Raw genomic sequence first — 24282 nt, 5'->3', positions numbered from 1 at the left:
TAGTGGTCATAATGGTGGTGATGATGAAAATGGTGGTGGTGGTCATGCTGGTGGTGACAATGATGACAGTGGTGGTGGTTGTGGTAGTGACAATGATGATGGTGCTGGTGGTGGTGGGATGATGTTGGTGATGATGATGATGATGGTCATGATAGTGGTGACGATGATGACTGGGAACAGGATGATAGTAGTAGTGGGGTGATGAGGATCATGATGGTAATGGTAATGATGGTGGCAATGATGATGATGTTGGAGGGATGGTAGTGGTGGTACTAATGATGATGAGGTAATGGTGATAGTGATGAAGAAGATGATGATGATAATGGTGATGATGGTAGCAGTGATGACGATTGCTATGGTCTGAATGTTTACATCCCTCCCCACCCAAAATTCTAATGATGAAATCTTAACCCCCAAGGTGAAAGTATTAGTAAGTGGGGCTTTAGGAAGTGATTAGGCCATGAGGGTGAAATCTTCATAAATGGAATTAGCACTTTTATGGTGCTCCAGAGAGCACCCTAGCACCTTCCGCCATGTGAGGATACAAGAAGGTGCCAGTTACAAACTAGGAGGAGGGCCCTTACTAAAATACAACTGTGCTGATGCCTTGATCTTGAACTTCCCATCTTCCAGTACTGTCAGCACTAACTTTCTATTGCCTAAACATTAGTTGTAATGTTTTGTTACAGTAGCCCAAATGAACTGAGACCGTGTTCATGACGATGATAGTAAGTTTGCTTTCTTTGCACCAGCCCCCATGACAGGCCTTTAAACACATTATCTCATTAAATCTTCCCCTCAATGTTGTGAAGAAGTTGCAGTGATTATCCCCATTGTATAAGATAATGGAGACACAGAGAAGGTGAGTGTCTTGACCAAAGTAACACAGAAGGGAAACAAGGGAACTAAGATTTTCATCTAGGTCTCCTTACTTCCATATCTTGCCCTTCTGTCAAGCTCTTTCTTCATTCAACATGTATTTTTTTTTCAGGCCTTATATGTGTCCAGCAATGTTCTAGGGCAAAGGTAAGCACATTTTTTTTTTTTCTGAAAAGGGCTAGGTAATAAATATTTGAGATTTTATGGGCTAAGTGATCTCCGTCATTGTCATCTCTGCCATTGTAGCATGAAAGCAGCCTTAGACAATACATAAACAGCTGTGACTACCTACGTTCTAATAAAACTTTGTTTACCAAAGAAACCCAAACAAAACCAAACCAGAAGACAGACAAGATCTGGGCCATGGATTAGAATTTGCTGATTTGGTCTATTTGCTATTGGTCTGGGCCATGGATTGGTCTAGATCATGGGATACGAAGCTGAGTTTTATGGCGTTGCATCAGGGGCCAGGGTAAATGGTGGTAGAAGCCTGATGGAGGGCTCTGCTTTGATTTACCACAAATCCGCATTAGCTATGGACTTCAAAGGGGGTGGGAAGTTGGCTATTTAAAAAAACAAAACAAAAAAAAAAAAAAACCAACAACAACATGGTAGTCTCTAGATAACCCCTTGCGGTCTTCCAGGTGAGAGAAGCAAGGGGATGCCTCTCTATATCTCCCCAGAGATAAAGTGATACATCCGGAATCTACCTCTGGAATCTGTGGTAGGTACAGAATCCACTTGGAAGGCACAAGAGTAAAGGGGCTATGTACAGGGATTTTGTCACCTTCAGAGGTTCATGATTTCTCCAGCACTATAGTCTGTTTAACCAGAGGTGGAATTTCCACCAGTCTGAGACTGGAGAAGGCATCAGATGAGATGAAAGAGCCCAGACAGTTTCAGGTTTGAGATTCTGCAACCCTGTTCAGAGATCTTGGGGTGTAAGGACATGCTCCTTCCAGAGGAGGTTCCCAGAATGACCTGTCAGCCCTTTGAGACACCCCCAAAGCTCGCAGCTCCATAACCACTGAAGTCTACCCTTGCATGCTGTCTCAGCCGAAAGGGCCTTGGAGATGATCCGATCCATTTTATGGGGAGAGAGAAAGTGAGCCCTGCTCAGGGGAGAGGCATGTCCCAGGTCCCACAGCCAATATGAGGCACAAGCGGGGCTCTCGAATCCAAGCCCTCTGGCTCCCAGGCAGGCTCCTCTCATTATAGGAGCTGCTCCCTTACGGAGCCAGAAAGGAAAATCAGGTTGCCCCCTTCTAGTCTGCTCCCCTGTTTCTTTGATCTGTCCTACTTATGGGACCTCCCAGCTGCATGAGTAACAGAAAAGTATAAAACAGAAGGGGAAGAAAAGTCAAGTGAGAGAAAAAAGAATAAGTAGAGAGGAGAAAACATAAAAGGAACTTGGGGCAGAGTGGAGGAAAGCTGGCAAAGGTCAAGGCACACAGACACGGCCTTCGAGGTGGGCACCTGAGGGCTTCCCCTCCCTGGAATCCATTCCTCATCCTTCTGGTTTTCCTTGGGGGAGCTATTTTTCTCCTATTCTCCATCCACATGGTGAGGACAGGGTTGACTCCACCCCTGGATTCAGGGCTGGGCACGTCTCCCAGAACTATCCAACCAGAGACTGCTCCCTTCTGGCACTGGTGCTCACTTTAGGGATGGGCATGGAACCCATACCAGGCCAATCAGAATCAGTAAGATTCCATTTCTGGACCTCTGTCTGAGCTGTCGGGTACAAGGAACTGTCTTACCACTGAGGTTGATTTGCTGATAATTTTTCAGCCTGACTGTGGCATCTGGGAAGGAAAAGCCTACCTGAGAATGGGGATGGAGAGGAGGGTTCAGTCAGTGGCATCCTGGTAAATTTTTTAAATTGGCCCTATGGGGAAGGGGAAGCCCCACTTTGGAACAATTTCCATGGTATAAATTCTCCTTTGATGACTAATGTCAATCTATCAAACCAACATCCTCAAATACACAGTTAGGAACAGATGTGCACAGTTAGCTCTGGTGAGCTGGTGCAAGTTGGCCCAGCACACTGCATTCAGCCCGTCAACATCATCTGAGTCCCTGAATTCCACTGGACCTGAAATCACAGGTCACTAGACTTTTCCATTAGATGTGCCAATACAATCCCTTTTGTTGAAGCCAATTTGAATTTTGTCACTTACAACCAACAGCACCTTAATTTAGACCAGTTCGCTCATCCTTTCCCACTATGTTACACTCGCAACTCCAAACCAGCCAATTCTCCCAGTAAAAACCATTTTCTTTACCACTTTCTGGTCTATCCTCAAGTCCTGGGGTCTCCTTCCATCTTCTCATTGTTTAAGCTCAGCCAAAATTAGAAAGGGCACCAAAAAGAGATGAATCACCTTTCCAAACAAATTGCTGCTTGGAAATGATTTCAGAACATTGAGTCTGATTTAGGGCCCCCTGGGTTTCCTTGGGACCACTATCTTCTGAAGATGTCCAGCTGGTGCCAATGATCCTGCTTTCGATCGTGAAGATTAACCTTCCTGAGCCTCTCTGCCATGCAATTAGGTGAAGCATAATCTCATCTAAACAATTTCAGTTGGATCTATTTGAATAATTTAATGTACACCTGCAACATTCAATCAATACCTGCCCCCCCTTACTTTTTAAAATAATTAACTTTGCTTCATTAAGTTACTCTAATTTCCAGCAAGTCTTAAAGTGACAAAAGTTCAATCGGTGAAGTCTCGGGGGACAAGATCAGTATCTACTCTTCTGTTCACCATCTCAACACTCCATGCATTATTTGTAATTGGTATTAGCAACTTTAAATTCTGATTAATTATAGGAGAGCCTGTTCTCAATGCAGAAACAAAGCCACAAGTCAGGGAGTAATAGACCCAATTATTCCTAGGTAGGGCTTTCCGTAATAGATTTTATTATCAAGATATCTCATCTCAGAGGCAGACGCAAAGAAACTCATTTCATTAGACGATACCACCTCTTGAAGCGAGACAAGCACATTTATCGTTTGGGATAAAGATAGCTTCGAAGAATTCTGTCCCAGAAACATGTCTGGGGCTAGTGGCGTGGGCTCCCACTCCTTCTTAGGACCAAGTTTCTTTTGTAGGGAGACTTTTGTGGGGAGACAGACAGGAACCCATGGTGCCTGGAAGGGGGTATTGATATAAATACCCACATTTCCCCCTGCTAGCTCCCTGAGAATGCAGGAGGCTATTACGGGTGGGAAGTGAACAGGGAGTTTATAAACGTGCTGGGCCACTTTGGATCAAACAGAGATAACGGGGTGGTAATTAGGAGAGCTATCTCCCCGTCAGGAGAGCCATAAAAGGTATTATTTACACCCTACTCATGGCCCCAAATGCCCTCCATATGGAATGCCTTTTTAAATACTTCAGTTCCCAGCCAAAATAATTCATCTTTATGCTCTGAAGTTCACAGCCATTTGCAGGAGGAAAACACAGAGAGGTTTTTTCTTTTCTTTTCTTTTCTTTTTTTTCTTTTCTTTTCTTTTCTTTTCTTTTCTTTTCTTTTCTTTTTTTCTTTTTTCCTTTCTTTTCTTTTTTTTTAAAGGAAACCCTCAATTCTGGATTTGGTGAATGCCTCCAGGTGAAGTGGTAGGAGGGAGCTGTGTTTCCAACTACAGTTTGGAGATACGGGTCTTCGGGTGGCCAAGAAAACCCAATGAGAGAAAACAAGAATGAACATGAAACCTAAGGCCCTTACCAGCAGTGGCCAGATCCTCAGAAGCCAGGAGGAAGCTGCCAAGAGGGAAAGATGAAGGAGCTGGCAAGACCAGCAGAGATAGAACATGGAGTGAAGCCACTCAGAAAGAGTAGATGGGATCCTCTGACCCACAAGGCCAAAGAAGTCCTTCAGATAACAGAGTTCTGATGGTGAAATCATTTTGCTTAAAAAAAAAATCAGTTAATGATGAGATTTGATTTAAGAGCCTTCGGACCCCTAAGCCACCCTCTTTCTACTCTACACCACAGCCTCCTAACTGGAGCTTGGGGACCCTACCCCAAGGAAACTCCAAGCAACTGGTGTGCTGGAAGGGGCTCTTAACAGCTTGCATGAGCCAACTGCTGAATTTTCTAGGACTTTGCAGGCCAGTTGTTCGACATAATTGCCATTAAAACTTAAACGGTACAAATTTACAAGTCAATAAATCATATTAAAAATTAAAGTAACACATACTCAAAATGCATTGCTTCCTAATTATTTTAGCACCATTGTAAAATATTAGCACTTTTATCCATGCTTTTGAGGAGTTCAGTGTCTATCCCATGTGAAGGGTGGCTTCCCAATTCTGTGTTCAGGGACATCATGTGGTTAGCTTGAAATCAGCCCTGGTGGGAGATTCGAACACACTACATATCAGGACTCACCTGCTCTGGAGAGCTGGTTGGTTGGGGTTTTGTTTGTTTGTTTATATTTTTATTTATTTATTCATGAGGTACAGAGAGAGAGGGGCAGAGACATAGGCAGAGGGAGAAGCAGGCTCCTCTCAGGGATCCCGATTTGGAACTTGATCCCAGGACTCTGGGATCATGCCCTGACCCAAAAGCAGACACTCAGTCACTGAGCCACCCAGGTGCCCTGAGCTGGTTGGTTGTTAAACTCCTACTAGCATACTACTTACTGCCCTAAGCTTTCCTCCTGGCAATGCCTTCCCAAATCCAGATTCACTCCAACTTCTCCATCACATCAACGGGAGGTGAGGTCTCCTCCTTATAGGGAGTATGGAAACCCCACCAACCAGTTCAGAAAGGAGACAAGACCCTCATGGCTAGCCCATCAGCTGTTTCAGATCTCACCTTCTTTTCCCTTTTGCCCCCTACCCCAAAGGTGGAAAATATACCCCCACGTAACAACCACTAAATAATTCATGGGCCATATATAATTGATGCTGGATTTAACAGAAGTAGAGCCGTAAGTGGTTGTCTATTAACTATTTATGATTTTGCCTGGGCAGCTGACAAGCCAGGCTCAGTGAGGAGATCACACCCATGCTCCCATGTTTTATTTAAACATTATTAAAAGTACACAGTCTGCAGCAAGGCCTTCCATTCCACTCAGAATTAGGTTCTGCTGTGAAGTCACCTCTGGGGCAAGCCTAACATTGGGATTGGGATTTACTGGAATCACTCCTTTTTCCTTTGGGTATAGGGAGTTAAGCTACCTTCTTCCTCCTTCCGTCCTTGAATTCTCTCCTCCTGATGGGTATGCCTCTCCTCTAGTTTTTCTGGGATCTTGGGTACATCCCATCACCCCCAAGTGGGGAGTTATCATGAGCATTGCCTTCAGAGTTACTGCGAGGGTCATGTGAGAGCAGTGATCCTAATGGGGTGCTTTTGCTCCCCAGCGCACATTTGGCAATGTCTGGAGATAGTTTTGATTGTGATGTCTTGTGGTAGGAGGGTGGGGGTGCTACTAGAGTCTAGTGAGTAGAAGCCAAGGAGGCTGCGAAATATCCTACAGGGCACAGGCCAGCCCTGCACCAGACAATTATCCAACTCCAAAAGTCAATAAGGCCTAGATTACAGAATCAAAACCAATATTACTTTTTATGACTCAATTAAAAAAAATACTCGAATGAGTAAATATTATGTACCTAAAACTTATTGAGGAGGAAAATGGGTTTGAGTCAGACAGACCTGGGTTCAGATTCTGACTCTGCCACTTGCTGGGAATATGGCTTTGGAGAAGTACCTTAATTAAGCTTTCTGGCTCCCAGTTCCTTTACTGGTAAAATAGGGATAATTTGCTCAGAAGGAGAGGTTTGAATGGGAGAATCCATGTAACTGCTTAGCCCAGGGCCCAGGATGCAGTAAGTGATAAACAAGCACTAACTCCCCACAATATCACTACCATCAACCATCCTGGCCATGGGATGGGATGGGGAAGTAGAGCTGGTAGGTTTATGATAAAGTTTAAGCAGAAGGAGAATCAGAGTCAGAGGAAGAGGAAAAGACGAAAGGAGAAAGAATACAGTGTGATATCTATTAAGTCCCTACTGTGTGCTATCACTGGGCACTTTTATGTAAATCATCTCATTAAAAAAATATTTATTTATTTATTTATTTATTTATTTATTTATTTATTTATTTATTTTAGAAGTGGGAAAGGGTAGAAGCAGAAGGAGAGAGAAACTCAGGTAGACTCGGTGCCAAGTGTGGAGCCCAACACAGAGCTTGCCCTCTTGACTCATGAGATCACAACCTGAGCCAAAACCAAGAGTCAGACTCTTAACCAACTGTACCACCCAGGCACCCCTAAATCACTTCATTTGATCCTCACTGCCACCCAATAAGATCAGCTGCATTATATTCACCACCCCATTCCCAGTTTATAGATGGTGAAGTGAGGTCCTGCCATGTTAATTTAGCTGCCCAAGCTCTCTGGCTTCAAGTCCAGGGCTCTTTCTACCATCCAATAAGTGAGATAAAGAGTGTCTCCCCAAAATTAATATCCACTGGGAACCTCAGAATGTGACATTTTTGCAAACTGGGTCTTTGCAGATGTAATTAGTCAAATAATGTCATATGGGATGAGAGTGGATCCTAAAAACAATGCCTAGTGTTCTTATGAGAAGAGGAGAGAACACAGAGGCAGAGAAGAAAAAGAAGGCCATGTGGATGCGGAGCCAGAGGTTAAAGTTATGTTGCCACAGCCAAAGAACACCCAGAGCCACCAGAAATTGTATGAGGAAGAAAGGATTCTCCCCTAGGGCCTTCAGAGGGACCGTGGCCCTGCCAACAACTTGATTTCAGACTTCAGCCTCCAGAACTATGAAATAATAAATTTACGTTGTTTTAAGACAACCAGTTTTTTGGCAATTCATTACAGCAGTGCTAAGGAGCTAGGCATCCTTCCCCCACCCACACGCATGAGTCAAAGCAATTCTTTGGGGGAATGAGAGAGAAGGATAGAGAGAGAGAAAGAGGGAGGTAACATGCATGCACCTATGCAGGTGGTGGACAGGTGGGAGCTGAGGAAGAACGAGGCCAGCAGAGGAGAACAGGTGTGGGGTGGGAGGAAGGGACTCAGCAGCTGGCGTTCAGTGGAGGGAGCCGCAATGAGAAAGAAGGAAAGGATAGAAAGGAAGGTGAAGAGTCAGTGTTTATGGCCCTATCTGTGGTGTGTCTCTACCCTTCTGGAAACTTGACATTGCCTAACACACATCAGGCATTTGCTGATGGCAAGTGTAAAGAGGCCACACTGAACAGGATTGGACAACTCCCCCAAAGCTGCCAGCCGATCCTGCTTTATCATTCAAGACACGCATCTTCCACGTGCTCTTCTCTGCATCTCCTGATTATACCAAACTACTTCCCCCTGTGCCTACAAATCCCATCTTGTACCAGAATCATTTAGGGCTGCCTCCATCTCTTCCTCTCAATCTTGAAATCTCCAGAGGTATAGTTCCTGGGCCATTCATGTCTGCATGATTTGGTAAACACAGAGGGAAGTAGGAAGACAGAGGAGATGCTTCACCTAGTAAGGGGTGGGGGTAACAGTAAGGACTTCCTGGAGGTGGGACCTGACTTGAGTTTGAAGGTTAAGTAAGCAGGCAGAGGGATGCATGGGAACAAATATGGTGAGTCAAGAAACAACATGATGTTGGGTCTTTTCACACTTGAGTAGAATGTGCAAAGTGATAAAAGGGAGACAACCAAAGGCAGAAAATCTAGAGGCTAGATCGCAGAGGCTCTGAGAAGGAGCCTGGGTTTGGTTCTGAAGGCCGTGGAGAGCCATGGAAGTTTTCTTAGCAAGAAGATTGCCCAGGTAAGAACTGTTCTTTCCAGGAAGATCTTCTGCACGGATGAATGCGAGTGGAGGGAGAATGGGGAGACAGGTTGAAAGGTAATTATAGAGCCCCAGACCAGAGGGGATGGAGCTTAATTAAAGACAAAGGAAGCAGGGATAGGAGGATGGAAGGGGATGAATTTTTTTTTTTTTGGTTTTTTAAAAGATTTTATTTATTTATTCATGAGAGACATACAGAGAGAGGCAGAAACATAGGCAGAGAGAGAAGCAGGCTCCCCCGATGTGGGACTTGATCCTGGAACTCCGGGATCACACCCTGAGCCGAAGGCATACGCTCAACTGCTGAGCCACCCAGGTGCCCACTGGGGATGGATTTTTAAAACAGCAGGCCTGGCCATTGATCTATGTGAGCCAGAGAGAGACAGGCCACTGGGATTTCTAGTGTGGGTCACTGGGTGGTGCGCTAAGAGTAAACAGAAGTCCAATCTATGTTTTTCAAGGCCTGGGAACTTTTGAAAGACACCTGGCAGGGATCCCTGGGTGGCTCAGCAGTTTAGAGCCTGCCTTCTGCCTAGGGTGTGATCCTGGAGTCCTGGGATCGAGTCCCACATCGGGCTCCCTGTGTGGAGCTTGCTTCTCCCTCTGCCTGTGTCTCTGCCTCTCTTTCTCTCTCTCTCTCTCTCTCTCTCTCTCTCTCTCTGTGTCTCATGAATAAATAAATAAAATCTTTAAAAAAGAGAAAAAGACACCTGGCCCAGGAGAAAGTAAAGTGTAGGGAGTCGGGCCAAGGTACTGGAGGATAAACCCAATAGGTGCAGCCTCCAGAACAGGTGCATCTGGTGGAAAGCAAGCAGAGGATAGGCCTTCCTGTCACCATCAGCCCTTCTAGCTGCCCTTGACCTTCCTCGGTTACCCTGTTGTGGGGCTGAGGTGGTTTCCCCTGGGCTCTGTAACTATTGAAAAACAACAGGACATAAATCCACAGATGAGCCATCTCATGGCTCCCATGACAAAGGGACTTGAATGATTTAGGGCCAGAATATTCTTTTTCTCCATAATGTCTCCTGGAGTCGCCAGGAATAGTACATTTACTAAAATTAATGGCAAAACCTCATTTTTCTTTTTTCCGGGAAGAGAAGTTCCATCGGCAGGGTAATTGATCCTGATCTGGACGTGCCGGTGGGCCAGCTAGGGATGTAAATCATTCACACGAAACAACTCGCAGCCTTTAAACCAACACCAACAGTGACAAATGGCACAGTCTGGGACAGGCGGAAGGGAACACGAAAGGGAGATCCATCAACATCCTTCCCACTTCTCACCAGGGCCTGGCAGGTGGGATCTTTCTGGGGGTCTCCCATGGAAGAACCATTTTTCAGCAGGATCAGGCTGACAGGGCAGGGTGGGGTCCTAGTGACACATGGGGACACCCATCCCACTTCCACCACTCCCAACTCTGCAGCCCTGGGCCAAGCCCTTCATGTGTCTGCACCTCCACATTCTCCACCTGCTGCGCTTGGTATCAATGTGAAGGAAAACCATGTCTGCAAAGGGCCTAAGCATTGAATGAATGAATGAATGAATGAATGCTTGGGCTGGAGCATTAAAAAATTCATTCTATCCCTACCAGGAAGATTTGAATCTAAAACATGGAAAGTGCAAAGAGCAATGCTTTACTCAAAGAAATGGCTGTTGGCCAACAGTGGCCATGGTGTCAACTGGCTTTCTAAGAATCCTCCAAACCCTGGTGTACAGACACTCTGAGCACCCCTCACAGAGAAATGCATATAATACATGAATAGTGGTCTTTGTGATACCTTTTCATTCGGTGTGAGCTCCTCGAGGGCAAAGGTATGTATGTCTTGTTCTCTGCTGGATCCCTCAATATGGAGCACCGGGCATGGCCCATGGGAAAAGCTGAAGATACACAGTGAATAGGGAAAGAGCCAGAATGCTGACTACCTTGCAGAACACATGGCACCAGGGGCACCTAGGTGACTAAGTTGGCTGAGCATCTGCCTTGGGCTCAGGTCATGATCCCAGGGTCTTGCAATTGAGCCCCACATCTGGCTCCCTACACAGCAGGGAGTCTACTTCTCCCTCTCCTCCCTAGCTTGAGCTCTGTCACTATCTGTCTTTCTCTCAAACAGATAGATAAAATTAAGGAAAAAAAGAACACATGAACAGAGTGGCTGCTCCCTAGTCTTACAGGGGCTGGAGGAAGGCAGACTGGTGGCTTAAACATGAACCCAGAGAGGTGAGATCACACTTGGGAAGCCTGGGGAAGTACCAGTATGCCACAACGATGGGAAGTTGGGACAGGAAGGGGGGGGCCTTGGGAACAGGGTGCTCCCACTGAGCTGTGCTTTGTCCATACTGTGAGCTTCTACAAAGCAGGGGCTCTATGATTCCTTGCACTCCCTACTAATGCCCACCCCTACACTATGCCCATAGTTGGTGCTGAATAGACAAATGTTGAATAAATTGGTGAATAAATGATACGAGAGAAAAGGACATCCTCTCTTCTCCCAGTGGATATATCCCAGGCTCTTAGGCAAGGAATGGATTTGAGGGCATATGGGTTGGTGAGTGTGGGATACCTACTATTAAGCAGGGTCTGCCAGCCTGACAGTAGCCCTCTGAGCCTTGCTGATCCACAGAGTCACTGAAGAAACAGGCAATTTAGGGTCACTGCAGAACATCAGCGAGGCAGGAGCATGACCTCCTTTCTCACGGTAGATTGAAAGGTGGCTCCCTTAAACCAAAAATCCTCCTAGGACCTGTCAATGTGACCTTATCTTTTTTTTTTTAAGTGTCTTTATGGATATAATTAAAGTAAGGATCTCAAGATAAAATCCACCTGGATTCAGGGGGAATCCCTAAATTCAATTATAGGCATCTTTTTAAGAAAAGGGCAGAGGGATATTCAAGACACACATACACAGAGACAACCACCACATGAAGACCAAGGCAGATATTGGAGAGATATGGCCGCAATCCAAGGAATCTTCAGTGGGAGTGTGTTACTGCCCACACCTTGATTTCAGACCTTTGACCTTTAAAACTGTGAGAGAATAAATTTCTGTTATTTTAAGCCACCCAATTTTTGCTACTTTGTTAAGGCAGCCCTAGGAAACCAGAGATACACCAAAATGAAGGGAAGAATTCAGTCTTGGTAAACTTATGCAGCATCTTGCAATCAGAAAGCAGAGAACGACACAGGTCTCATGTCAGCATACACACAAGCTTTGTGTTTTACAGCTTTTTGTTTTCATTTTGAATCCTGTATGATGGTTGCTCTATCATCTTTTCAGTATTTCAGGGCCTTTAATGATCTTAACCTGTCCCTGGAAATGGAAATAGAGAAAGGAAAGGGAGACAGAGAGGGAGGAGAGGAGAGACAGGGAGAAAAGGAGAACAAAGAAAAGAGGAAGAAAGCCACTGTTTGATCTGACCGGCATGCCTGGGTGTCTGGCCAGTTAAAGAAGACATCAGAGGAGACGGGCTGGGATGTTCTCTTGCTCCCAGCCAGAGCTGGCGGGAGGGGAACTCAGCTGCATGAGAAACAGGGCTGGTGAATGAGGAAGTCATCCTGTCAACTGGAGGAAAGAGCCTTTCTCTCTCCCTGGCTATGGGAGGTGGAGGAACTGCCAGTCATGGAGCTTGGACTTTGTCTGGGAACCTGGGTCTCTGTGCAGAGCCTCACCTCCCCCCCCACCCCGCCCCACACGACAGCCACATTGATGGCTTGTCAAGGGCAAAGCTGATGAGAATGGCCCTGGCTGTGGCAGGCAGTGGCCCGAGAAATATACTTGCTGCAGGCAGACAAGTTGGTGAGACCTGTCACAAAACCAGAATGGACAGGGCGGGTAGGAGATAAAGACTGTGATTTAGAGACCTTCTGGGCAAGCTTTGGCAGGTGGTGGGTTGTCTCAGTGAAGGCTCTATAGTGGTGGGCAAAGGCAGTGCCAGATGTCTCCCAGGTCACAGAACCAGAAACCTGGAGTCTTAGGGATATTGGATCTCATGGGGAAAAGGAGGAACCAGCTCTCTCAGATGGCCTGTGATCCCTGCAGGAAACTCTCCTCAGAAAAATACCACGCATGATGGGAGAGACCTTCCCACTGGACATGAAACAAAATTTTTATCTGTGTTCCCCTTTTTCTTCCCTATGAAACTTAGTAAAATGCCAAACTCGACATTTTATTCATTCTTACTTTTTTATTATTTTCTCTTTTTGTTCCCCATCCTGTTGGGAAACAGATTTTTAAGTGTTGCTTGGACCACACCAGGGAGCTAAGCATGGCTTAGTGAATAAAAGCACAGACTACAGAGTTGGACAGCCGGGGTTCAAATTCTTACTAGTGTGTGTAGCCTTGGGCAAGTGAGTATACCACTCCGAGCCTCAATTTGGCGTGTTGATGGCCCTTGCCTCAGTTCTCCCACCTGTAAAATGGGAATAACATTCTGACTTTGCAGGGTTGTTATGGGGATTCTATGACATGGATGTTAAGGCTCAGTGTAAGGTGGACATTTAATCAACGTTGGTTCCTTCCTCTCCCCACGAGGGTGCCCTGCCTTTGGAATGTGTGAGGCAGGAAAAGTCTAGAATCTGAAATGCACACAGGCTGGGTGGCCATCCAGCAGCAGGGAATGCGATTGGTCCACCTTGGACCCGACCCCAGAGCTTGCAGCCAATGGCAGCGTCATTTCTCTGCCCATCCCCTTCTGGTTTCTCCCTGCTTCCCAAAGGCCCTGGAGACCAGCCTGGAGGAGGCTCCCGCAGGGAAACCCTCCATCACTTGACAGCCAGTGTGGGGACAGCACTCACCAGCTCCATGCACCTGCGGCTGGCTTCCGCCTCCCGCTGCACCAGCTCCTCCATGTCCGCCTTCAGCTCCTCCAGGCGCCGCTGGTAATATTGGCTGCTCTCCCGCTGCTGGGATTCGGACTTGGCCGCCTGCGTGAGCTCCTCACCCATCTTGATCAGGCTGTCCCGAAGCCGGATCACCAGGACCTGGAGTCGGGGCGGAGAGCACACATCCCCCTCGTCGGTAGAGGCCAGAGGCGGGAGACAGGGGCCTCCAGGAAGAGAAATCCTGTGCTGAGTCTCTGGGCATGTAAATAAGGTCATCAAGACGATAATCCTGATTTCTGATACAGAAACGAAGAATTTATTTTAAAAGCCTGAGAAAATGATAATTGCTATACCGCGGGGCAGCCTGGCAGGCGGACAAGCACCCTGGCTTTGAATAGGTGCTAGGTTCAATCTCCACCACTACCTCTTCCTGGTTGTGTGAACCTTGGGCAGGTTATATAACCTCTCTGAGAGACAGGGATGACTGACAGTATTTATGTCCCAGGGAGACTGTCAGAATCGAAAATGTTATGTTATGCAGAACGCTTAGCTCAGTGCCTGGCACACAGAACATTCTAGATAAGGGTTGGGAATTATTAATATTTAGAGCAGCCCTCATCATTTTAGGAAGCTGTGTGGCAGGGAGCACACGAGGCTGGGGAGTCAAAACCCCTTCTCCAGCATGGGTTCGGGTTTCTTGATTTGTAAAATGAGGTGTTTGATCAGATAAACTTACACGAGCTTCCACTCTAATGCTTTATGGCAATTTTCCTTTTTCTGGGGGGGGGGAGAAACCAAGAGGACACAATGAGACAGTAAAGAGAAAGGAGCTGTGGGCATCACCATCGCTATAGAAAACAAACCCAAGTGCTATTCTGCAGAATTCATTAGTTGGCCAACAAGCCTGGAGCCAATCGATTCTGATGGGCAAATACTCGAGTGTTGACCTAAAACTGAGCCTACATGAATATTTCAGGCCCTCGCTCTGGTGACTCTGAGCCCCTCTCTCCAGATCAGAGACTGAATAACAGTCTAAAAGAAAAGTTTTACTATTCAATTGCCCTTTGCTTTTCAAATAGCATTTAGCAACAATTTCAAAGGGCAGCGGGGGAAAGGGGCGGTATTAAAAGGAAGAAGAGCAGTTCTCAAATGGTGTCCCCCAAGGAACCTCTTCCTTTCAAGGGCCTGGGATTCTACTAAATTCAAATCATGGTGGCAGAGGGAGAATGTGAACTTGGACATAGACTCTGCCCCTGAAAATTTTTTTCTTATCATTTTATTTCTTCCTTCCTATCCCTTGATTATGCTAGAATCAAATTTTTAAAAAATCTGATAGAGCCCAATATTACGTATACTTAAAATGTAGTAGATTAAAGCTCCATGGTGATCTGCAGAAACCATTATGGCTTGAGGGATCCCTTGAGGTATTCCGGGAAACACTGAGGGTCAATGCAGGGAAGACTCTTTCTCTGTTCTTCATATATAGCAGCCTTCTTAGAGACAAAAGGTCTAATGGGGGCATCAGGAGAATATTTCCAAGTGAGGAATGCAGGCTCCCATTTCTAGATGCACTGTCATCCTGTGGCTCAGCCAGCTGATTACAGAGAAATTATAATCTGGGACCAGAAGGTCCAGCATCAATCTACCCCTGTCACTGACACTACTTGGTTTTATCTTGAATAGGTTACTTGACCTCTCTGGGGACCTCTTGGAGTTCATTCAGTGAGGCCTATCCTACCTGCCCCAAGGTGGTTGCGACCAACATCCCAAGGTGTGGCTACTGAGAAACAGCTTTGACAGAGGCGACGTCCTCTGGTGGTGGCTCGTGTCACTGGCCTGCAGAGCTAAATATGAATGTCATTCACCCTGCCCCAGCCCATCCATGTCTTACCTGCCCTGTTCAAGGTCCAGCATCAATGCCACCTCCTCCTGGAGGCCTCCCTGATTCCCCAGCTTGCAAAAGACCTCCATCCCCCAAGCCTCACAGCTCTCTCACCATCTTATTTTATATTTCACCCACATCTCCAGACAAAAATCTGTTTCCGGAAAGCAGAATCTGCTTTGTACATCTGCCTTTCATCTGCCTAACACGGAACCTGGTACACCCTAAGTGGAAAATAAATTTCTGCTCAAAGCGAGTTTTGTGTGCCTAAGTGCATGAGGGGGTGGATGGAGATGGGGAAAATGGATCAACAGATAAAGATGAGGATAGACAGAGGGGTCAAGGAAGATCTGAAGAAAGGGAAAGACCAGAGAAAGAGAAGACAAACTGGAGAAAGGGGGAAAGAAAAGACAGAAGGGGACTAATGGATGGAGTGATGGCACATGGACATGGATGGAGGGAGATGGAGGTGTGTGGGCTGGTTGGATAGGTACTTGTGGGACTGTGAGGTTGAGGGAAGGCAGAAAGGAGGGAGCAGGGGAAGGAACATGAATTGTAGATGCAGGAGGATTATGGATCCAAGGAAAGGCATGAGGGATGGCCGGAGGACGGACAGAGCGAACAGACTTGGCTCTAGGCCTAAGTAATATTTACATGGCCACTGATACCTCAAATCTCTTAATCTGCACTTTCTGGAACTCCGTCTTGTTCTCCAGGTCACAGATGACTGCCTCCTGCCTGCTGACAATGGCTCGATCCACGGTGGACTGCTCCAGGTACTCGATCCGCATCTGAGCCACCTGCAGCTGGAGGTGAACCCGAGAGGTCCGTTGGCCACCCGCTGGCCCCAAGTCCACCCAGCATCAAGACATAGGTGGGACTTGGCCCCAGGCCCATTCACACTGCCTCCTTCTTCGTTCATGTTCAAGGCACAAACACAGACAGTTGGTACCCTCACACCAGACCCTGCCCTCATGTCCCAGAGGCTGGAGGTGATGTTTCTGTGTCTTCAGCCTCTGATATAAGACTTTCCATCAGGTGCTTGCTCACCCTCCTTTCCCTGCTGTGCTAAGAGAGCAAAGCCAGTGTGTGAGCAGCAAACTTGGGCATTCCAGGTCGGCACCGAGAGTGGGCTTGGGAGCCAAGCACGTATATCAGAGTCCAAAGTCAGGCTCTGCCATTTTCCAGCAGGAGGCACCTGGGCAGGCCAGTTCCCCTCCTCGAGCTCATTCTTTCATTTCTGTGTGTGTGGGAGGATTGAAGGCAATTAGTACCTGGTATATCATAAGTACCCAGCAGAGGCCTTGTGCTATTATTGTGGTGTTACTGTTGGTGTTACTCATGCCCATGGACATTTGCTCCCGGCCCCGTCACTTCGACAGAACCTCTTAGCAGGCACATGCAATAGTTCTAGAAAAGCTTTGAGAACTGCATGGATAAGAGCAGCCCACTAGCTAATGAGTGAAATTCAGGAGTATTTGAAAGAATCATAGCCTCAAAGAAAGATTTCACAAAGGATGAGGATCCTGTCTCATCCAGACCAACACTTTCTCCTTGGAAACGTTTCTCAGAGAAAGAAAAATCTTGTATTGGATGGCTGATGAGTTTCACTACACAAGACACATCTGGAGGCTGAATTGACATGAGCAAAAGTCAGTGTGTGTGTGTGTGTGTGTGTGTGTGTGCATGAGAGAGAGAGAAAGAGAGAGAGAGACGGCTGGGATTGTTCTCAGTTCATTTGCACAACTCAAGTTGAGTGAGTGGACGGATGGATGGATGAATGAGTGACAGTTTCCAGGATCCAAACAGGGAGGTTCTCCCCCCCAAGTGAATACTTTCCTTCCTCCCCACCACCAAAGCAGCTCTGAGCTCTGAGCACGTACATGTTCCTGAAGTTTGTGCTTCTCTTTCTTGGCTTCTTCCAGCTGTAGCTGCAGTTCTTGGATCTGCCCAATGTCAGTAGCAGACTAGTGAGACAATAAATAAATAAATAAATAAATAAATAAATAAATAAATAAATATCACCTTGAGACTTTGCTGGGAAACTACTGCTGGAAAGCCCTTCCACCCCATCCCCACATGTCTAAGACTCTCAGAGCCTCCATGACAATAGTTCATTCCTAAAAAATTACTCCTCGCCTCCTCCCCACAACGTTCCTCACAGTGCCTGCTGAGTCACTCCAGTTATATAAGCCCATGGCTTTGGTCAACCACCCAGCACACAGTCTATCACACACTCTTGAGAGCCCAGAAAGAAATGAGCTTGTCATGGCCCCAGGGCCAGATTCTGAGGAGAGAGGACTCCCAAATGTCAGGTGACTGGGATACTGGCCTTGGCCTCTCTGCACCTCAGTATCCCCATCTGTAAAATGGGCTGATAGGCTCTTCTTAGCTCCTCTACCTAAGGTTTGGTCAGAGATTAAATGAGGCAATGGAGACTATAAAGGTCCTCAAAAAGAAGTAGAACCAAACTGTTAAGCGTGATGATCTCCTAGGAGAGGGATTCCAGGGGGCAGGAGGGCCCATCACTTTCTATTTTCCACATGTCTTTACTGTTTAAATTGCTTATAACATACATATGAACATACTGCTTTGAGTAATGGATCAAACAAACAAGTTTCTCTTTGACCCAAAATAATTGTGAGTCACAAGGGCAGAAGATGGCATAGGCTATTTCTGTGATGGCTGTTCTGACGTTGAAGATATAATTGGCTATTTTTGTTATCATTATTCCTCATTTAGTAGAAATCCCCAAAGATTCCATCTGGGGAGGATGCATTTGAAGTCTGGCAGGCACTGTACCATGGATCCCCTCTGGGGCACAACATGGGGAAGACACTCATTACTCCTGGAGGGAGCTGCTCTCTCTTCTTATGCAGATCAGAAACCTACCAGGGATCCCCATCGCTCATCTGTTGGCTCTATCTCAAAGCCTCTGCTGCACCCCAGCCTGCCACCGTGCCTCCCGATGTGTCCTGGGTCCCCGTCTACCCATGTCCACTCCATGTTCCCGGTACAAGCCGACCACAGTTTTCATTCATCCACCAGCTGTCTACCAGGTGCCCTACTCCATGGCAGCCACCTATCTAGGCTCTGGAATACAGAGCTGGACAAGACAGGAGAATCTGGGGGTGGCATCCTGGCTGACCCTTTCTCTCCTGCTCTTGCCCCTGAAAAATTTGACAATGATTCTCATCACACATAAAATAAAATCCAAACTCATCTCAGCCTATGAGCCCCTGTTCTGGCCCTGCTCTGCTGGCCTCATTGAACTCATCTCTTGCCACACTCTTCTTGCTGGCCTCCTTCCAGCCTCTCAAATGCACCATCTTCGGCCCTTTGCACACACTGTTCCTTCTGCCTAGAACATTTTCCACACAACCCTTACTATTCCACCCAACCTAATTAACTCCTGTTCCTCATCCTGATCTCCATCCAAGAGCCACCTCCTTAGGGAGGCCCTCCCTGACCTCCAGCCTCAGTCAAGATCCACAGAAACATGTTCATTTCCTTTCTGGACTCTAAGCTCACTTTGCAAGCACCTCCTGTGTTCTGGGTGATTATGTGAGAAGGCCTGTCCAGCCCATGAAATTACAGGCAAACACAGGGATGGATGTGCTTCTCTCAATATGGTATCCTTGGCATTTCACACAGTACCTCACACATGGTGGGGGCACAGTAAATATTAAGTAAATGAATAGATATATAAACAGATGTATGGAGAGGTAGATGGATAGAGGAATTGGTGGATGAATGGTCGGATGGATGGATGGATGGATGGATGGATGGGTAGGTGAGTGGCTGAATGGGTAGGTGGGTGGATGGGTAGAGGGATAGGTGGAAGGACGGGTGGGTGGACAAAAATGGGGATAGGTGAGTGGGGAGGACAGATGAGCAGATGAATGGTGGATGAATGAATATTTTGATGGGTAAGTAGAAGGGTGTGGGGGTGGGTGGGTGGATGTGTGGACAGATGTAAAAATAAATCAAATTTTTCTCGGTGGAGATGTCTTCCAGGCATGCACACTCATCTGAAGGTGACGCCCTCCTCCATTAGGACCACATGAAATGTCACAGTTCCTATTTATCATTGTGGCATTTAATTCCTCCAAGGTCCTAAGACCAGAGAGGGGCCCAATCACATCCCTTTTTCAACATCCCCCACCTGCCTGGCCCAAGGCCACCAAGCCATCTTCCACTTCCCACTGTTACCTGAGCAATGAGGTCCTTGTGCTTCTGCATGAGGTCATTCAGGTCATCCTGGTCCTCATCGATGCGCTTCAGCAGGTCTGCTCTTTCAAACTGCAGCCGGTACAGCTGCTCATCCACCTGGCGGGAGGCAGGACAATGTGGGGGTAAGACAGAAGGGTGGATAGGAGCAAGGACAGCAGAGTCCTCATGAAGAGCAAAGGGAGGGGGGTTCCCCTGTGAGTGTGTTGGATAAGTGACCACATACCTGAAAGGATGGTCATGATGTGTGTGTGTGTGTGTGTGTGTGTGTGTGTGTGTGTGTCGGGGCACCCATGTGGCTATGTGAATGCAGCGTGTGTGTATGTGAATGGATATATGTCTGTATAAGCCCCTGTGGCCTTACATTTTATGTTCATTTTATTTTTTTAAGATTTTATTTATTCATGAGAGACACAGAGAGAGAGGCAGAGACATAGACAGAGGGAGAAACAGGCTCCCTGTGGGGAACCCGATGCAGGACTCAATCCCGGGGTCCCGGGACCACCACCTGAACCAAATGCATATGCTCAACCACTGAGCCACCCAAATGCCTCTTTATGTTCATTTTAAATGTCCCTAGGACACACATATGAGTACAAATCCCTGGAATCTCCCTAAGAACTGGGACTTTGCTCTGCTCGGGGATATACCCTCAGTACTAGGCCTGCATACAGCAGGTGCTCAGTAAACAGGTATTGGGTGGGTAGACAAAATTGGATGCATGTTTTACCTATGAGGGCATTTGTGTGTCTGGTGATTTTGTAGGTGAGTGTGCACATTCGTGTGTGTGTGTAAATGTTTGTGGGCAAGTTCTCCTTAATCTGGTGCCCATAAAATCTGGAATAAAAGGTCCAAGAGGGATCTTGAGACAAACTTTTGTCTATATATCTGTGGCTATACCTAAACTTTAGGATTTTGCATGCCGAGTAAAAATTGAAGTCAACCTTGTATACAGACAGATGACTTAGAAACGCACACCCAATATTCACCAGTTGTATTAGATTCATGCTATATGTTCATTTCCCCCCATTCGGTGGCAAGCACATAGTAGGTTCATAATAGATGGTTGGGTTCCTTATAGGAGTGAGCCTAAGTGGGCCCACGAGGTACACCTTTGTCTCCACTCTTAAGATTGGACATACACTAACCCAGTTATAATGACCAAGTCCCCTGTAATGGTGGTGAGCACACAGTAGGACCACAGCAGGTGCCTGGGGACCCCTTACAGTTGTGAGCATACTGTGGACACACTGTAGACATTTTCGTTCCCACTTAGGGTACTGAGCAAACATTAGGCTCATACTGAATGCATCCCTACAGTGCTGAGCACACATTAGTTCTACAACAGGTTCCCTTGTCTACCTTTGCAGAGATAAGCACACAGCTGACCCTTATAGATGCCCTTATACCTTTATAATGCTCAGCTCACAGTAGAATGTTTTTACTCTCAGAGAGTTGACCCAGTAAGAACCCAATGAGTGCCTCTTGTCCCTCTTATAGTGCTGAGCACTTGGTGCGCCCATGCTAGACCCCAGAGCCCTGAGCTGGCCTGGGTCCCCACAGATTCCAAGACAGGACAGGTACCAGGCTCTTATTCCGGGTCATGTTCTCCAGCTCGCTATGCATACTCTCCAGGTCTGCTGCCAGTGCCTTCTGGGTCTTCAGAGCATCCTCACACTTGGCTTCACTCTGCTCCAGCTGCACCAGGCAGGAGGATGCGAAGAGGAGAGAAGAGGAGAGGAGGGAAGGGGAGGGGAGAGAAGGGGAAGGGAACGGAAAGGAAGGAAGGGAAGGGAAGGGAAGGGAAGGGAAGGGAAGGGAAGGGAAGGGAAGGAAGGGAAGGGAAGGGAAGGGAAGGAGAAGGGAAGGGAAGGGGAGAAGGGAAGGGAATGGGAGAAGGGAAGGGAAGGGAAGAGGGGAAGGGAAGGGAATGGGAGAAGGGAAGGGAAGGGAGAAGGGAAGGGAAGGAAGAGGAAGGGAAGGAGAAGGGAAGGGAAGGGAAGAGGAGAAGGGAAGAGAAGGAAAGGGAAGAGGAGAAGGGAAGGGAAGGGAAGAGGAGAAGGGAAGGGAAGGGAAGAGGAGAAGGGAAGGGAAGGGAAGGGAAGAGGAGAAGGGAAGGGAAGGGAAGGGAAGGGAGAGGAGAAGGGAAGGGAAGGGAAGGGAAGAGGAGAAGGGAAGGGAAGGGAAGGGAAGAGGAGAAGGGAAGGGAAGGGAAGGGAAGGGAAGGGAAGGGAAGGGAAGGGAAGGGAAGGGAAGGGAAGGGAAGGGGAAGGGAGGGGAGGGGAGGGGAGGGAGGGGAGGGGAGGGGAGGGGAAGGGAAGAAGAGAAGAGCAGAGCCTCGTGATGTTGCCTCCTTGATGTGCTTCCCCTCTGGCCCAGCCCTTCTCTGGCGGCAGAATAATTTACAGACTATCCTCATGCCTTCAAAACCATCCATCAGCCCACAAGGAGGGGAAGGGAATGTGTTTCCATCTGAGGTGGCCAGGGTCTGAGCTACTCAAAATTTAACAGGCACTGTCCCATGAAATACGGCTAGTCCGTGTCAGTGCCAGGAGCTCGTCCCCAGCTATGTTCAGCAGATATTTGCTGACACCCACTCAGAGCATGCAGGGAACCATCAACCTGGCCCCTGCCCCATGATGCTGGGGGGTGGGGTGGGGTGGGGGTGGAGGATTTGGGCAGGCAGGCAGAGACAGCCTCCCTGAGGAGCACAGGAAGGAAGGCGTGGAGATACTGGGAATACAGGATGAGGTCAGGGAAGGCTTCCTGGAGGAGGTGCTCAAAAGTCAGTGGGAACTTGCCAAGTAAACATTTCTTTATTGTTATTTGTTTTTTTAAAAAATATTATATTTATTTATTTGAGAAATAGCAGAGGACAGCATGAGCTGGGGGAGGGGCAGGGGAAGAGAGAAGGACACTCAAACTCCCTGCTGAGTGGGATTGATCTCAGGACCCTGAGATCATGATCTGAGCCAAAGCCAGATGCTTAATGGACTGAGCCACCCGGATGCTCCCAAGGAGACATTTCTTAAAATGAGGTTTCAGACTTGTAAACTCCCTTGTAAAATATTTGCCATGTGAGCATTTTCCTGGGTTCTTAAAGACTAGGAGCCACTGACCTGAACAAAGTTTCTCTTTGTCACTCTTCTTTCTCATTCATTCACCCATCTGCACACATCTTAGCAACGGGGGGCTATCAAGTAGGTACAAGGACCTACATGGACCCAGAAAACAGACATTCCCTGCTGGAGAAAACCGGGGCACAAACCCTAAGTCCATTCTGCAATTGGCAGTTTCCCCTTGATTTCCAAATCTTAGAATCTCTGAGCAGAAAACAGTCTCAGAAATCGCCTATGGAAAATGCTCGGAGCTCAGAGAGGGACAGTGGAAGTCACACAGCTGCAAGGAGTGAAGACAGCCGCTTGTATTGTCCATACTAGCAGACTTTTTCACTGCCAGGCCACTGTCCCTCCAAAATAGTTAATAATATTAAAATTGGTGCTCAAATACAGAAAAAAAATTTCTGCACACAATTCCTGGTCCCTGAGGCCACCAAGTTAGTGAGGGGGCCCCATTGATCTATAAAAGGACAACAATTGAGCCAAGGTGGATGCCGCCCCAGGCAACTGGCCAAGGTGGGGACACTCTGTGGGCAGAGCCCACCTTGGGATCATTTTCATCTCCTTCCAAACTGGGCAGAGAATGTCATCCTCAGAGTATCAACAGCTCAGCCCAGATGTTAGAATAATAATAATAATAATAATAACAACAACAACAACAACAACAACAACAACAAAGAGAGTGGAGAGAATGGAGGTCACCACCGACTCCAGGATCTTCGGTCAAGTGCCGTGGGGAATGTTCTGATGTTCTGCTGCCATTTTGTCCTGTAATCCGTCGTCTTCCATCTGTGAGGTGCATACCGCTGAAGTCCCATTATACAGATGGGGAAATTAAGGCCCTAACCTCCTCCCACAGCTTTCTCACACTGGTGCCTGGAGTTCCAGCCCCACCTCCCTTGCCAGCAGCCACAGCCACAACCCCCTGCCACCCACCCCTGCCGATTTTCCAAGACCCAAGAACAATGTATTCCTGCTGGGGGTTTGGCACAGGGTGGCCCATTTCCCTCTCTGTGGGGGCTGAGATACACAGAGAGTGACATGGAGCAAGGAGAGGTATCGGCATTGGTAGAGCATCCCGAAAAGGGCAAATGAGACATCAGGCACAGTCTTGTCTTCCCGCAGGCGACCCCCAAGGCCTCTAGCAAGACAGGGAGGAGGCAAAGAGGGCTGTCTGTGGGCAGGCTGGCAGGGCAAAGCCAGCTCTCAGTTCCCACAGAAGTCAGAGGCCTCACTAAGGAGGGGTATTGAAGCTAAGACCTGAAAGATGCAAGGAGACAGCCGTGCACAGATTGAGGGGGAAGAAAGAGTCCCCTGAGTGGAGGCAGTAGCTGGTGCAAAGGTCCTGAGACAGGATAAGAACACGAGTGAAAGTCATGCTGAGGGACAGAAAGGCAGCCACTGTGACTGAACAGCTAGCTCTACAGGGAAGGGGAGGGGAGAGGATGCTGAAGAAGTGGGTGGGTTGGGGAGCACGTTAGTGGGGCTAGTGAGCTAAATGCAAAGTGCTGGTTCATTTTCAATCTGCAGAGAAA

The 24282-nt window shown here is 47.4% G+C and overlaps 1 protein-coding gene across 3 annotated transcripts in view; it reads right to left on the bottom strand.

Annotated features, from left to right (window-relative positions):
• MYO18B (myosin XVIIIB) overlaps positions 1 to 24282 on the bottom strand; it is a 255617-nt gene that overhangs the window by 57072 nt on the left and 174263 nt on the right. For 2 of the 3 annotated variants that reach the window (XM_038575488.1, XM_038575489.1), the window contains exons 35-39: positions 21213 to 21326; positions 19611 to 19727; positions 17282 to 17365; positions 16067 to 16204; positions 13490 to 13675 (exon numbers count right to left, since the gene is read on the bottom strand). In XM_038575488.1, coding sequence (XP_038431416.1) covers positions 13490 to 13675; positions 16067 to 16204; positions 17282 to 17365; positions 19611 to 19727; positions 21213 to 21326 — 639 coding nt within the window. Of the gene's footprint in view, positions 1 to 12928; positions 13105 to 13489; positions 13676 to 16066; positions 16205 to 17281; positions 17366 to 19610; positions 19728 to 21212; positions 21327 to 24282 lie in introns of those variants that run through there. The other variant, XM_038575490.1, reaches the window with a different exon arrangement.

Source organism: Canis lupus, chromosome 26 (genome assembly GCF_011100685.1).
Source record: "Canis lupus familiaris isolate Mischka breed German Shepherd chromosome 26, alternate assembly UU_Cfam_GSD_1.0, whole genome shotgun sequence".
Taxonomy (NCBI): Eukaryota; Metazoa; Chordata; class Mammalia; order Carnivora; family Canidae; genus Canis; species Canis lupus.
The sequence above is the reverse complement of the archived record's forward strand: the minus strand, read 5'-3'. Positions and strand labels throughout refer to the sequence as shown.